The sequence below is a fragment of the Phyllobates terribilis genome, unplaced genomic scaffold, assembly GCF_046119375.1.
Source record: "Phyllobates terribilis strain yellow unplaced genomic scaffold, ASM4611937v1 Scaffold_11__3_contigs__length_659146591, whole genome shotgun sequence".
Taxonomy (NCBI): Eukaryota; Metazoa; Chordata; class Amphibia; order Anura; family Dendrobatidae; genus Phyllobates; species Phyllobates terribilis.
Genome location: NW_027362771.1, coordinates 151,710,761 through 151,727,578, shown reverse-complemented (window position 1 = coordinate 151,727,578; position 16,818 = coordinate 151,710,761). Strand labels below are relative to the sequence as shown.

Genomic DNA, 16,818 nt, shown 5'->3' with positions numbered 1-16,818 from the left:
ATTCGATGGCTCTATAAAACTAGAGCTGTCAATTAAATAAGGTGCGGGTGAAGAAAGAGGGAAAACAAGTAGGTAGGAAGGAGTATATAAATGTTTGGCCACACCAAGGGTACACCAAGTGCCTGTACTTGGTTGAATATTCATTCTGTGCTGACAGTCTCTCGCTGGAGAAAACCGTCTGTGTCACACACTTCCCTAGGTGTACAGCTATTTATTTTTACAGGGTGCTGATTCAAATGAATGGGTAACCAGTAGAAACTAAAAAGTGAGCAAGACATAATACAACTTTAGTGGTCCATTATAGATCTGTCAGAAAAGGTAAATTGGTATAAACAGATACTTACAATCTTGCTTCATCCCGAGAGCGATACACCTTTGTAGCCGGCAGTACTGGCATCTGTTCCGGTAGTGTTTGTTAATCACGCAATCTTTTGCTCCTCTACATGTATAAACCAAATTTTTCCTAATACTTCTTTTAAAGAATCCTTTGCAGCCCTCACATGTTACCGCCCCATAATGACGCCCTGGGTGGAATTAGGAAAGAGGTATGAATAACTGTACCGACTAGAGTAATTACTACATAGATTTTGGGCATCATTTCCAATACAAATTAGGACAGCAATGGGGAGAGAAGACAAGATTTAGCCAGATGTCACATTGTAATGACACACCTTTCACACACTGCATCGTACAACAACATCTATGAGACTTACAACTTTTTTCCATCACAGCATAATTATTCTTTCGAAATAAAAAAAAATACAGAAATACTGAAAATAGTTTCTTCTTTCTCAACTCTGCACATGCGATTGCAGCAAAGCGTTCATTTATGACACTACAGTTTTGCCTTGTCTTTCAATCTGTTCTCTAAGGACATACATAAGTGCATACAAATGTGTAAACGATATTTTTTTCACTAATTGAAACAGGATTATGAAACATTTATGCTAGTCTGTATTTACTTTCTGAAAGTAGATTTATCTTAATTTTTTGACAATAATAATGGGTGCAGCATTCTTGCCAAGTTGCTGTTAATAGCATTTAAAAATATGCTTCACAGCAGTCACACGGCTCTAGACAGAATAGACTGACTCACTGATTTATATGGGAGAGTCATGTAGGCATGCTCTGTCTCCTGTGCGAAGGTTACTGCGCAGAGAGGGAAGAGGTGAGCTTTGACCATCATCTATTGTCATTCTGAAATCTTGCAGTTTTCGCTGTTGCTACTGAGCCTTGTAATAGTCTGACACCTCCAATTCTATAGAGATCATATTTCAATTGACATCTCATTACAATGAGATGCATCACCTGTAGGAGGATGGTTTAACGTGAAAAGGTGCATCACGGCGGGTCCAATAATATAAGTACACCTTCCCACCTGATTGTTTTCCATCAATCTTCACCACACCCTCCCCTTTCTTTGATTGACAGCTCTGGCTTCTTAGAGCCAGAGGAGGCCGGAGATTGAAAACTATCTAGCGGGGGGAGGAGGTGTATTGCAATGACTGGCCACACCCACCATGGTGCGCCGAGCTCCTGTACTTGGTCTGAACAGTCATCATGTACTGAAAGAGTCCCTTTTAGGCCTCATTCACACGTCAGTGTGTCCGGTATGTGTGGTGACAGTGTTCACATCTACTGGAGACACACACACACGTAGGACCCATTCAAATGTCAGTGTGTTTCCACGGACCGCTTGTCTGTGGGCAAAATACGCTGACATGTCCATTTTTTGCACGCCGCACGGGCCGCAAAAAGTCCAACACGTGCACACTGATAAAACACAGATGACATGCCGGGTGCTGACAGAATCTCTCATCATTGTCCCCTGCTGGCGCTGCAATCAGCGTCGGCAGGGACCAATGTTGACAGTAGTATTCCTCTGCCTCCTAGCATAAAAATAAGAATAAAATTAAAAAAAAATCATTATACTCACCTGGCTTCAGGCGACCGCACATGCTGAGGAGCAGAGGAGAATGAATTGCTGCAGAAAGGGGGTCCCTGAACTGTGCTGAGCTCACTGAGTGACAGGACACCACTCAGCTGTGGCAGAATACTACTCTTAACATTGCCCCTTGCTCGCGCTGATCGCAGTGCCAGCAGGGGACAATGATGAGAGATTCCTTCAGCACCCGGCACCTGAGAACAGCGCTAACTGTACCGCTGATTCCCAGGCACAGATACGTGTGATCCTGATGCGGCACACGGTTGCCACACAGGTGCACATGGACACCGATATATCCGGTATTGGTTTTTCCAGTACCGGAAAAATGAGGTGTGAAACAGGCTGAAGACTGTCGTTTTCTATTCCAGTCTTAAATAATGTAGCACTGGAATAAGATTCACCAAATTCATTAAGAGCCTAAATGAATTGGGCGCATCTTGCAACTGCAGCGAGTCTTCGCTATAAATGTTACTCCAGCCTCAGCTGGAGTACATTTCTGGAGGAAATTATGCTGAATTTGCACGGCAGACTTCGCCACGCCACATCAGTTGAGGAGCCGGCCAAGGCTGGCGTAAAAACACCAAACGTTGCAAAATTTCAAAGTGTTTTCTGCAAGAATTTTCCTGTGGGACAGCGTTTTCTGCTGTTTTTTTGAGTCATAGTCAGAAGTGAATTAAAAAAAAAAAAAAAAAAAAAGGGGAGACCGAAATGAAGGACTTGTATTTCTCATTCCTGCCAAATCCAATTTTGTCTGTGGCTCAAAAACGGTATAGAAAACTGCTATGGCGATTTTTCACTTGAACCCTGAGATGATGCCTCTTCAGCCCAGCCAAGATGGCTTCCCACCTAATAAAGTAAAGAAAACTGAAAAAAAACAGATTGTAAAAGATGAATTTGTACCTAGTGGACATACATACCTGAGGCTTTATCCCCACAGACCACACAAAGATCCACAACTGGTTTGTTTAAATTCTGGTCTATGCACTGAGCATCTGACAATATCTAGAACGGATATATAAAACACACAACATGCATTCAATTAGCAAAACATCAGAATAAGAATAAATGACCATCAAGGTCGAACGGACAAGGGGCACATGTACAACCACAATGCATGATCCAGACTGCCCACAAAAGAGCTCTTTCCCTTCTCATCCCAATTGTCGATTCAACTAAATATTTTCATAGCTCACAAATAAATGAAGATGTGATTTTTATTGATTTATTTTGTTTTACCACAAAATATATATTTTATAAAAAATTGCTTTAAATAGTAGTAAATTAGAAAAAGGACAAGTAAAATGTTATAGTATTTTTCTTGGTGGACAGAAAGGCTTTTACCTGAATGTGCTGTGCAGAGACATCAGGGCTTGAGATGAACAGCTGATTGACACCAGCAGCGTCAGGAGTTGTTAGGTAAACCTTGCCTTGACTGCTGTCTTGCCTTGCAAGGATCACTTTGTTTGGAGATGAGTTATCATTATTAGTCAAGATGAACCTTTTGCTTGCCCCACTTTGATCAACTGCTGTAAGAATTTGGATTTTCTGACCTGTCTGCTGATCTGTGACAAACTAAAGATATACATAAGAAAAATATTAAGAAAGCTTTACACCAATCTTGAGGTCAGTAGAAATGTTAAAAAGCTTTCTGCTGATTTTACACCTCACTACAACAAAATGTCTAAGGAATCAAGCCATGCAAGAAAAAGATAACCAGTCCTGAATAATTAACGTGTTCATTAAAGGAAAGGGAGAACATGACAGTAACACCTGCAGCTATGGCAAAAAGAAAAAAATTGAGTAAAAGACCAAAATATTAAACTCCTCTCCATTTTAGCTGTTTACTATATTTAGACTAGAAAGTATGGGGAAGCTGCTGAAAGAGAATAGAAATCACAGTATTAATATCATTATGTGTTGAGTTTATACAGAAGGTGGAGAGAGGAGGAAGTTTTTGAAGTGCTGCTTCAGCCAACATCTGATGAGAAGGTGATATAATCCTAGAGCCTAGTACCCTGTAGAAATATGTGTTACCACCTGAAGTGTGAGGAAGTAAAGCGTTCAGAGCACTGTGTTAAAAAAGTTTTAAGTCCAAAGCTTCATGGAAAATTAAAAAAAGAAAAACATAATGAATACAAATAAAGTTGGTAGACATAAAAGTCTGAGTCCTGTAAATCACTATCTACATTCTTCAATATTGAAATTGCAAAGCAAATAAAAAAAATTGCATGGAATTATGGAAATCACAAGATCGATGAAAATGTCAATGATATGCAAACGATGAAAAAATGGAAACTAAGTTTTCAAAACATCTTGATTTATTCAGTCTCCAGAATGAGCGCCATGCTCAGAAATACACACACTTACACACCTTGGAATGCTATTAATGAGGTTACTTTGTAATTGCCGACCAATGAGGCCTCAGATGGGTTGAGATGAGAAACAAGTCCAGAGACTTGGTAGCACATTTAGGCCTCACAGTAACATGCGGCCACATGCTTCACTATGGAAAATTACCGTACCACTGGTTCTACAACCAAAGCAATGTAACACTGAGCTGTTAGTGTATCTGGAATGAAGAATAGAGGGCTACATAATGCCACCCCAACCATAATCCCAGGAATAGGACCAGTATGACATTCCCTCATGAAGAACTCTTCATGGCGTTTCCCACATGGCCTCATGAGCATTGAAGAATGGTGCGTAGTGATCTTTTCTGTACTGCAAGTGACATTAGACATCACATATTTAAACCTAAGATGTCACTCTACAGAAATCATCAGAAGGTGTTTGCAAAACACTGCGCTACAAGTCCATGTATTCAAGTAACTTCATGCCACTGCTCTCAAAGGCTATCATGGTGCACAGCAAGACAGCAATGCAAGCTGAAATGGAGGTCTATCCTCTTCAGCAACGATCCCGCTTTTGTCTTTGATGCAATTATAGCTGGAGATTAGTCTATATACCACATGGGCAACACCATGAAGAGGCCTTTACGAGGGAATGTGAAAGTGTCTCAGGAGCGGTTTTTCAATACAACACCACCAGGCTGCATGTTCTCATACTACTGTGAGCAGCCTGTGTTACTTAAAGGGTAATGCAAAAAGAAGCTAATTAAAAATACGCATTTGGGAACATATTACAGAAGCCTTCTGGATTTACAATTTGGGTACACGTGTCCCAGACGGCTTGAATGTGCGTGGTGAAATTTTGTTCTATTATTAATATCTGACAGCTTGATATATTGAGTGTCATAGATTTTGTGTGTTCTTCTTGTATTTTCTTGTTTTTAGATTGTATATGTTACTCTTCTCCATTGTCAATGTTTCTTCATATCCTGTCTATTTTGACTGGATGTCATGTGATTTTTCTACTTCACCTGGGTTTAATTAGGTGGGAATTTATAGACCTTGTCTGTCTAATTCATTAGCTTTGACAAAGGATGCCGGAGTGCATCTGAAACGCGTAGCTTTTACACGCCTGTCTAAACTATGCCTTGCCGCATCACTACCATGGAGTCTATTTTTAAGCGTCTACAATAAAGGATTTTGAGTTTAACTGGAGCTGGATACCACTACTTTTTGCATTTTCCTCACATCTGGTCAGGACGAATGTTCGTGCTCCTTCAGCAAATTGCCGCAACAGGTGAGCTGGCATTTTTCCTCTTTACTTAAAGATTCTCTGTCAGCACAAAATGACTGTTGAAACAAAGTACAGGCGCTCAGTGCTCCACGGAGGGGCCAATCTTTTAAATACACCTTCCCACCTGCTTAGTCTCCATCTATCTCCACCATTCTCAGGCCCTATGAAGCTAGAGGAAAAACAAGCAAGTGGGAAGGTGTAAATAAATGACTGGCACCACCGTTAAGCACCGAGCAGCAGGACCTAGTTTGAGAAGTCATTCTGTCCTGACAGAGTTCCTTTAAACATGCCAACATGTCCTACAGGGTCTCCGCACTTGTTTCCTATCGGGCACATCTGGGATGTCATCGGTCAGTAACTGCAAAGGGAGCTGCCAGGAGCGGATCTTGAGGATTTGTGCGCCCAGGTGCATTCAGTGTGACATAAACTTCCCCAGGCAACCATTATTAACCTCATTGATAGCATACATATAGAGTAAGTATTTCTGTGCATGGTCCTCATACTCAATACTGAATAAATCAAAAGATTTTGAGAATTTTGTTTCCTTTTTTATCACCACTTACATATCATTAACATTCCTATTCATCCTGTGATTTTCATAATTTCATGACTTTTTCTTGGCGTTGTATGTTTAAAGTTGAGTAATGTGATTGGTTGGATGAGTATTAGTCATCCAGCCAATCATACAGTATGTGCCACAGATTGCCAATGTCTGTAGCACTCTATGATAAATGTGTTCACAATTTACCAAGACCCAGGTATGCCAAATGAATATTGAAAATATTATAACCTGAGGCCACTGTAACTGGAAAGACCATTGTGTTCTCCCATCTCCACATTCTGTTAAGAAACAAAACAGATGCTACTACCTGTATACGGTGAGGTATGGAGACACTTGACTCGGATGGAATAAGCTGTATCCTCTGAGTATTTCCATCCACCACAGCTGTGTGTGTAACTTCTGACTGTGTGCGAGAAAGCTAACAATACAATAAATGTCATAGTTTTTATCTGAACTCAATACAACAGAAAGAAACGGTATATAATTATAAAAACGTAAAGTAAAACTAGTGCATTCAAAAAGACCAGAAACACAGGCTCAAGAGCTTATGTTGATTTCCCATAAAAATTATTTTTTATACCAATTCTAGTAGTTTTATCAGCACGTGAGTTATGCATACTTCTTAAAATGACTTTTACCTGCAGATAAACGTATATAATTTTGTGGGCTAAGCAAGTGGGTCATTTCACAAGTCAATTGGTCTTTATGCAGTCATAAGCAAAATTTGATGCAAACACCATATAAAAGTATCAATAAACTCTGTCTTTTCTAAAATGACGACTAATAATGAGAAATACATAAAAAGTGGATGATTACATGTAAAATGGTACCAAAGATAAATGGCATCGCCCCTTGGAAGAAGCCATGGTGAAACGCACATTGGGCACTAAGGTATTATACTATGGGCAGCACGGTGGCTCAGAGGTTGGCACTGCAGCCTTGCAGCGCTGGGGTCCTGGGTTCAAATCACTAGATGCAGTGGACATATGCAGCACTTGTGGATAGTGATTAACTGCAACGGTCACGTCTGTTCAGCACATGACAGCTGCAGCCAATCTAAACAAAGACTAGTGGTACTGGAACAACAGGGGATCACTAAATTATGCCATAAGCAAATGAAAGTAATTTTTTAACATGTAAAGCCTGGGAAACACAGTCATGTAAAATATCATAACATGATGTTGTTGTTTTTTGTGAAAATATAACATATACCTTGGTATATTATTACAAAAAGAGGGACAGTTTGTGTGTGGTGTTTGGGGGCATCAGGGATTATTACAAGATTTTGATGATTTTTAATCAGAAATAAGTTACAGTGCTGTATACAGGGCAGCATGGTGGCTCAGTGGTTAGCACTGGGGTCCTGGGCTCAAATCCCACCAAGGACAACATCTGCAAGGAGTTTGTATGTTCTCCCCGTGTTTGCAGGGTTTCCTCCCACACTCCAAAGACATACTGATATGAAATATAGATTGTGAGCCCCAATGTGGACAGTGCCATTAATGTCTGGAAATTGTCTGAATTGTAAAGCGCTGCGGAATATGTTGGCACTATAAAAATTAAAAAAAGAAAAAGAAAAGATATAGTTAAAAGCCAACCAATGTAAAATAAAAATTCATTCAGAGGTACGCAGATTGCTTAGCCACTTTCCAACAATGAAAATTTCCAGTTTTGTGTTTACAGCAGACCTCCGGCTGTCATAACAACCCATCAACGCCCCGTAATTGCGTCACAAGGGCGCCAATGGGAGCATAGAATGACATGCCCCCATGCTGGTGCACTGTTAATGCCGCAGTTAGAGGCAGATCCTGGCTGTGTGTCACAGCCATTACCTGTATAGGTCGGGCTCACCCAGTGAGCCTGCTTCATACACCCGCTACCGACTTGTACAGTACATTTACGGCGGATGTCGGTAAGGTGTTAAAGGGAATTTGTTATGGTCAAAATAATATCTGACACGCAAGCAGGATATTATAGAGCAGGAGGAGCTGATCAGATTGATGTGAATTATTGTGGGAAAAGTTCAGTAAACCTTGCATTTTATTCACTGAAATCCCTGAGTCCAGTGGGCGGTCCCAATAGGTGATTGACAGTCTTCTCAGTATGACTGTGCATATGGAGATACAGTAGATGTCAATCACTGAGTAGGACTCCCAATGGCCTTATGTATACAAACACAAGGGATTTAATGAATAAAAAACAAGTTATACTAATTTTTTTTCCAACAAACCTAAATATTACGTAGGGCTTTTCTTTTTCTATACCGTGCTGTCCACAGATCAAACTACATTTACAATGTGACAGTGTACCTGTAATACACAGTAATAATCTCTCCGAGGCCAGTTTCATATATTTGACATTCTTTAGACAGACCACAATGTTCAGACTGGCCAGGGGTCACCTGATTTGAACTCAAGAGCCTGCTATATGCCTATGATGCTGTTGAGTTTGAGTCAGGGAACTGCCAGTCAACACATCTTGGTTCATACTCGGACTATGAATGTCAGAGATGTAAACGTGACCTTGGTGATCTGGACAAAAAGTTGCACCAAAATCTGCAATGACATCTGCACAGGATTTTATTGCACATATAGCCATGGATTTCAATCACGAAACGGAACTAAATAAAATCCGCAGTAAAAGTCCTTGGCATTTCTGCAACAGATTACTAATCCTACTCACTAACATTGTACTGTATTAGGGTTGCTTGCAAATACCTTAAAAGGGGTTGTCCCGCAAACAAAGTACACTTTAATCAATAGATCATGGAATAAAAATAAGATCCGCAATTGAATGTGTTAAAGAAAAATGTTCCTGTGCTGAGATAATCTTATAAATATGTCCCTGCTGTGTACGGTGTAATGGCTGTGTCTGACCGTACAGGAACGCGGTCTTATCATACCACAGCTCCTGGGCAGTGGGGGGGGGGGGGGGGGGTATACAGATATTACAGCACATGATCACAGCTGAGTATTTCTGTGCAGTAGAACATTTCCCTGGCTGTTTAAATCCGCTGCGATCCCATGCTGTAATGTCTGTATATTCTCTTGTCTGTATGATTAGACCGTGTTCCTGCACTGTCAGACACAGCCATTACACAGTACCCAGCAGGAGCACATTTATAAGATTATCTCAGCACAGGGACATATTTTTAAACACGTCCAATTGTAGAACTTATTGTTATTCCAACATCTATTAAATTAAAATGTACTTTGTTCCTGGGAAAACCTCTTTAATTGAACATTCCAGAACATTTACTGAATGTGTAAAATCCATGGTCTAAAAGCTTATTGATAAAATTTTGAAAAATGTTACCTCTCCCATTTGTTGTTCAATAATTTGGTGAGCTAATTCTTCTATAGAAGCCATAATTTGTCTTCACTGAAAAGTCCTTGGAAAGAAAGATCTGTAGGACATCCAGTTTTGTGCAAAGTATAGCCTAAAATCAGAAATTAAATGTTAATCCCTCGCCCTACATAAATTACACTGTTATACAGTGATTTTGCTGCCAACGATGTCTGAACGGTTTTATATTAAGTTTATGGTGCTGATTAAGAATATGAATTCGGAACTTTTTTAACTTCAAACAGTTGCTTTTATAACATTGTAAGCTTATAAATTGAAATACAAAATAATACTATGGGATATTTCATTACCTAAGACACTGTTAAAAGAATCAAAAGACCAAAAGATATTGCATTTGTTATCACAAACAAGTAGCATTGGGGGAATGCACAATTTTCATGGATGAATTATCTCAAAAACTAGAATCAATTCAGCAAAAGTAATGGGATTTTTTAATTCTGCATCATCAAAATACATGAATCCATTTAAAAAAGCCTGGCACCTGAACAAAAAAATTGTTTTCTTTGTAGACCTGTTATCATTTCAGGGCCAGAAACTGTGACGAAAAGTTAGACCTAGCAACCTAACATTTGCATTAACCTTATATGATATATACAGGTGCATCTCACTAAATTAGATCATCAAAAAGTTAATTTATTTCAGTTCTTCAATACAAAAAGAGAAACTCTATATAATATCAGAGTCATTACAAACAGACTGATCCATTTCAAGTGTTTATTTCTGTTAATGTTGATGATAATGACTTACAGCCAATGAAAACACAAAGGTCATTATCTCAGTAAATTAGAATACTTTATAACAACAGCTTGAAAAGTGTTCTAAAATCCAAAATGTTGGCCTATTGTAATATATGTTCAGTAAATGCACTCAATACTTGGTCGGGGCTCCTTTTGCATCAATTACTGCATCAATACGGCGTGGCATGGAGGAGATCAGCCTGTGGCACTGCTGAGGTGTTATGGAAGCCCAGGTTGCTTTGATAGCAGCCTTCAGCTCGTCTGCATTGTTGGGTCTGGTGTCTCTCATCTTCCTCTTGATAATACCCTATAGATTCTCTATGGGGTTAAGGTCAGGCGAGTTTGCTGGCCAATCAAGCACAGTGATACTGTATGCGTAGCAAGCCTTTGCAGGTGTTTTTTGTTAATTATCCTAATTTGCTCAGATAATGACTTATGTGTTTTCATTGGCTGTAATCCATAATCATCAACATTAACAGAAATAAACACTTGAAATAGATCACTCTGTAATGACTCTATATAATATATGAGTTTCACTTTTTGTATTGAAGAACTGAAATAAATGTAACTTTTTGATGATATTCTAATTTAGTGAGATGCACCTGTATATCTGTCATGACCATTGGTAAATTAACGCTGCATGATGATCAGGTGGATACCGCCAGTGTACCTGTGCGAACAGCTGCAGAAGCACAACTGACATACACAGCCGGGATCGTAACAATCCCCAGTTTAACCCCTTAAATGCCACTATCCATAGCGACACATGCCTCTTACAGGCCATTGGTTGTTGTCACAATGTTCTCATGGCAGTGGAGGGTCTAACAATGGTCACCTTGGTTGCCATTGTAGTCCTCCTTTTAGACATAATCTGAGGTCAGGTCTACTAAATACCTGTCGTTGTTATGTTGACAGGCAAATCACTTACAGATGACCTTTCACCAGTCTGAGGATGTTATACTGGCCACATCGTGGAACAGTGGCTGCAGAGCTGAGTAAAACATTCTTTTTATTATTTTAATTTCTCCTCTCTGTTGCAGAGATATTAGCTATTAAAGGTTAGCTTGTAAAGTTATAGTACAACTGGGCGTTATCAGAGATTTGTCTCTGGGGGCGTGTACTTCTTCCCCTGCATGAGGATGACCAATCATAAGCAGGCAGCATCAAGCAGTAAAGAAACAAAACAGGTCCTCTTCTCCTCACTGATATATTAGGGGCAATATGACCTGCATGGCATGTCTTGCGTGCGCGCCGCTGCAGTCCCCTGTACGGTGTGACGTGCATGTAGGTGCAGTCCCCGGTACGGTGTGACGTGCATGTAGGTGCAGTCCCCGGTACGGTGTGACGTGCATGTAGGTGCAGTCCCCGGTACGGTGTGACGTGCGCGCCGCTGCAGTCCCCGGTACGGTGTGACGTGCGCGCCGCTGCAGTCCCCGGTACGGTGTGACGTGCGCGCCGCTGCAGTCCCCGGTACGGTGTGACGTGCGCGCCGCTGCAGTCCCCGGTACGGTGTGACGTGCGCGTAGGTGCAGTCCCCGGTACGGTGTGACGTGCGCGTAGGTGCAGTCCCCGGTACGGTGTGACGTGCGCGTAGGTGCAGTCCCCGGTACGGTGTGACGTGCGCGTAGGTGCAGTCCCCGGTACGGTGTGACGTGCATGTAGGTGCAGTCCCCGGTACGGTGTGACGTGCATGTAGGTGCAGTCCCCGGTACGGTGTGACGTGCATGTAGGTGCAGTCCCCGGTACGGTGTGACGTGCATGTAGGTGCAGTCCCCGGTACGGTGTGACGTGCATGTAGGTGCAGTCCCCGGTACGGTGTGACGTGCATGTAGGTGCAGTCCCCGGTACGGTGTGACGTGCATGTAGGTGCAGTCCCCGGTACGGTGTGACGTGCATGTAGGTGCAGTCCCCGGTACGGTGTGACGTGCATGTAGGTGCAGTCCCCGGTACGGTGTGACGTGCATGTAGGTGCAGTCCCCGGTACGGTGTGACGTGCATGTAGGTGCAGTCCCCGGTACGGTGTGACGTGCATGTAGGTGCAGTCCCCGGTACGGTGTGACGTGCATGTAGGTGCAGTCCCCGGTACGGTGTGACGTGCATGTAGGTGCAGTCCCCGGTACGGTGTGACGTGCATGTAGGTGCAGTCCCCGGTACGGTGTGACGTGCATGTAGGTGCAGTCCCCGGTACGGTGTGACGTGCATGTAGGTGCAGTCCCCGGTACGGTGTGACGTGCATGTAGGTGCAGTCCCCGGTACGGTGTGACGTGCATGTAGGTGCAGTCCCCGGTACGGTGTGACGTGCATGTAGGTGCAGTCCCCGGTACGGTGTGACGTGCATGTAGGTGCAGTCCCCGGTACGGTGTGACGTGCATGTAGGTGCAGTCCCCGGTACGGTGTGACGTGCATGTAGGTGCAGTCCCCGGTACGGTGTGACGTGCATGTAGGTGCAGTCCCCGGTACGGTGTGACGTGCATGTAGGTGCAGTCCCCCGTACGGTGTGACGTGCATGTAGGTGCAGTCCCCGGTACGGTGTGACGTGCATGTAGATGCAGTCCCTGTACGGTGTGACGTGCATGTAGATGCAGTCCCTGTACGGTGTGACGTGCATGTAGGTGCAGTCCCCGGTATGGTGTGACGTGCATGTAGGTGCAGTCCCCGGTACGGTGTGACGTGCATGTAGGTGCAGTCCCCGGTATGGTGTGACGTGCATGTCCCCGCACTGACAGGTCGCACAATGCCGGCCTCCCGCTCTCCCGCCTCCCCAGTAGTGTGCGCGCACAGAGGGAGGCAGTACACAGTGTATGCCGCAGGGGGGAGGAAGCAGTGTCTCCGGGAATCTGTTCCTGTCGGGTGGAGGTCAGAGGTCACAATGTTGGGGTGAAGCGTCACACTGCTACGCCACTCCGGACGCGGCCATGTCCGGGAGCGGAACAGGCGGAACACTCCAGGGCTCCGGACAGCTCCTCCTGCGCTGCACACGGCATTTCCCTTGTGTCTAGTGTCTTACCTGCGTCCGCGAAAATAGAACACACCGCTCTCGTCAAGTGCCGTAAAGTCCGTTATGCGCTCCACCCGGTTCCCGGCGGGTCAGAGTTCGTGACCCTCTCTCAGCTCCACCGAGTGCACAGCTCCTCCCCGTGACCGATTCGTAGCTGGCAGCGTGATGACGTCATTAGCGCTTTGTACGGCATGACGCACTGACCAGCTGAGGAGAGGACGCAAGGGGATTGTTACTCCGTGTAGTGCCGGCAGCCGTGTGTGGCCCCTCCAGTCACGTGACGGGCCTGGGGCCCCGCAGTTATTTTGGTGTGAGCACTTTGTGCGCCTGTTTTGTAGCTGATAAGAACCTGCTGAGGAGCTGCTGCTGTCACCTGCGCTCATTCCCAGCCTGAGGCTACCTGCACACCTCAGGTTGCTGCAGAAATGCAGGAAAACTGCTGCATACAAGTGTTTTGTGTGCTTCTTTTATGCGGTTTTCCCAAATCTGTGTGATAAACCCTGCAAGAGCTGGGCTGGTGACGATGTGACACCAAGCACAAGCACCTTGCATGAGATCGCAGTCACTTTGCTGGGACAGTGAACTGTAAGGTGAACATACTCTAACCCTTTCCACACCAGGCGTTTTTTTCCCCTTTTCTTCCAAGAGTCATATTTTTTTTTACTGACGTCATCGCTCATGAGACATGACCGCAAGTAACCTATGCAGCGCCATTCTCAGAACGACGCTCCATGCGCTGCAGGAGAGAATCGCTGGACGGTGTGGGCACCACAATGAATTGTCGGAGCTGCTGGGTAAACCAGGGAATGTGCAGGGGAGTCTGGGTTCAAATAAACAGTTTTTCCCTGTGTGTGTCTTTTTATCTTTAAATACGGAGTTATTAATGGGGGTGTCTCATAGACGCCTTTCCATTACTAACCCCCAGGTTTGATGTTAGCCAGCTGCTGACATCAATCCCATTACCACGATTGCTAACGCACCAGGGCAATCAGGAAGAGCGAGGCTAAGCACCAGAATTGGCATATCTAATGGATGCGCCATTTCTGGGGCGGCTGAGGGCTGGTCTTATAAAATAGTGGGGAACCCAAGTAATTTTTTCTGGGGGGGGGTCCCCTTTTTTTTAATAACCAGCAAGGGGGGGGGGGGTCCCCTTTTTTTTAATAACCAGCAAAGACAAAACAGTTGTGGGCTGGGAAGGTCCATGTATATTGTCTCTTTCCCAGCATAAGACCAGCTCACAGCTGTCTGCTTTTCCTTGGCTGCTTATTAAAAATAGGGGGGACCCCAAATCATTTTTTTTTATTTATTAACAAGTACAGTAAACTACACACGCAGGGAACTCCTCTACTTGGACCTCCGCCTCCTGGTTCAAGCTTATTTTTTTATTCTATCTTAAGTAATTTCCCCATGCGCATTTGTTTGCAGGGCAATTATCCTGCTCTTACCCCCATTTTGCTTCCTTTTGCATGATGCTACACAAAGAAGCAGTGTGTTTCAGGTGTGTATTAAAATACATCCACAGGTGTGTCTCTAATTAACTCAGATGTTGCCAAAAAAACTATCAGAAGCTTCCAGACACATGACATCATCATATGGGCAGTCCAGAATTGTTTAAAGGCATAGTAATCTTAGTGTATGTAAACTTTTGACTTTGCAGTAAGTAATAAAAATGCCTTAAAATATTCTCTCTCATTATTCTGGCATTTGGCAAATATTAAAAATGATGGTAATCCTAATTGACCTAAAATGGGAAAGATTTATTCTGACTTCATGCCAGACATTGAGAAAAACATGCATATGTGTCTTTTTATATAGTGCATGTAAACTTCTGGTTTCAACTGTACGTCCCAGGGGGTGACAGACATGTTGAGTAAAATTTCTGCACCTTTTCTGCATATCTTGGCAGGAAAAATGTAGCTGCACAAATGAGCGGTTTTGAGGGAAGTCAATGGTGAAAAACACAGAGAATTGACGTTGCAGATTATTTTCTGCACCAAATCTGCAAGGCAAAAATAAGCCACATGTGCATGAAACTTTAGGTTTCTCATTCACTTTGCTGGCATCAGGATTGCTTCAGGTTTTGCTAGCAAATCTGCATGGCAAAAACGCACCAAATCTGCAACGTGTGCACACAGCTTTAAAGTGTAACTCTTACTTTATAAAACTTTAGATATTATAGGCTCTGAATCAGTGCCAGCTCCAGGTCTTAGTGGGCCCCTTTAACACATTTCATGATGCACAGATATGGCAGAGAAGTAGAAGCATACAATATAGGGCCCCACCTGCCACCTCATCCTTTACATATGCAGACATGCGCGCGCAGTACGCACACACACGGTACACAGACATGCACAGTATGCAGACAGACACGCACGGTATGCACACACATGCACAGTACGCAGGCACAGTATGCACACGCACAGTAGGCAGACATGCACGGTACGCAGACATTCACACGCGCACAGTACGCAGACGAAAGGCACACATACACACTACGCACACACAGTAGGCAGACATGCACACACACAGTACGTAGACATGCGCACAGTACTGAGACATACACGCATAGTATGCACACTCGCACAGTACGCAGACATGCACATGCTCACACACAGCATACGCAGACCTGCACACACACAGTATGCAGACATACGCACAGCACACGCACAGTACTCAGACATACACGCATAGTATGCACATGCTCACACACAGCATACACAGACCTGCACACACAGTATGCAGCCATGCACACGCAGAGTACGCAGACATGCACGCACACACAGTACGCAGACATGCACAGAGTACGCAGACATGCACACACAAAGTACACAGACAAACACAGTACGCAAACATACACACACATGGTACACATGCACGCAGACAAGCACATACACAGATACGTGCACATACAGGCATACATACATACATATTTGAACACATCCTTAACACATATAAAACAGACATAAATACACTGCTCAAAAAAATAAAGGGAACACTTAAACAACAGAATATAACTCCAAGTAAATCAAACTTCTGTGAAATCAAACTGTCCACTTAGAAGCAACACTGATTGACAATCAATTTCACATGCTGTTGTGCAAATGGAATAGACAATAGATGGAAATTATTGGCAATTAGCAAGACCCACTCAATAAAGGAGTGGTTCTGCAGGTGGGGACCACAGACCACATCTCAGTACCAATGCTTTCTGGCTGATGTTTTGGTCACTTTTGAATGTTGGTTGTGCTTTCACACTTGTGGTAGCATGAGACGGACTATACAACCCACAGAAGTTGCTCAGGTATTGCAGCTCATACAGGATGGCACATCAATGCGAGCTGTGTCAAGAAGGTTTGCTGTGTCTGTCAGCGTAGTGTCCAGAGGCTGGAGGCGCTACTAGGAGACAGGCCAGTACACCAGGAGACGTGGAGGGGGCTGTAGGAGGGCAACAACCCAGCAGCAGGACCGCTACCTCCGCTTTTGTGCAAGGAGGAACAGGAGGAGCACTGCCAGAGCCCTGCAAAATGACCTCCAGTATGCCACAAATGTGCATGTGTCTGCACAAACG

General features: G+C 43.6%; 1 protein-coding gene across 3 annotated transcripts in view; it reads right to left on the bottom strand.

The window, feature by feature from the left end:
• NR2C1 (nuclear receptor subfamily 2 group C member 1) overlaps window positions 1-13,453 on the bottom strand; it is a 35,616-nt gene extending 22,163 nt beyond the window's left edge. For 2 of the 3 annotated variants that reach the window (XM_073651685.1, XM_073651686.1), the window contains exons 1-6: window positions 13,260-13,453; window positions 9,465-9,588; window positions 6,457-6,567; window positions 3,287-3,517; window positions 2,863-2,947; window positions 345-524 (exon numbers count right to left, since the gene is read on the bottom strand). In XM_073651685.1, coding sequence (XP_073507786.1) covers window positions 345-524; window positions 2,863-2,947; window positions 3,287-3,517; window positions 6,457-6,567; window positions 9,465-9,518 — 661 coding nt within the window. In that variant the 5' untranslated portion in view covers window positions 9,519-9,588; window positions 13,260-13,453. The remainder of the gene's footprint in view (window positions 1-344; window positions 525-2,862; window positions 2,948-3,286; window positions 3,518-6,456; window positions 6,568-9,464; window positions 9,589-13,259) is intronic. The other variant, XM_073651687.1, reaches the window with a different exon arrangement.
• Between the last annotated feature and the right edge of the window lie 3,365 nt (window positions 13,454-16,818).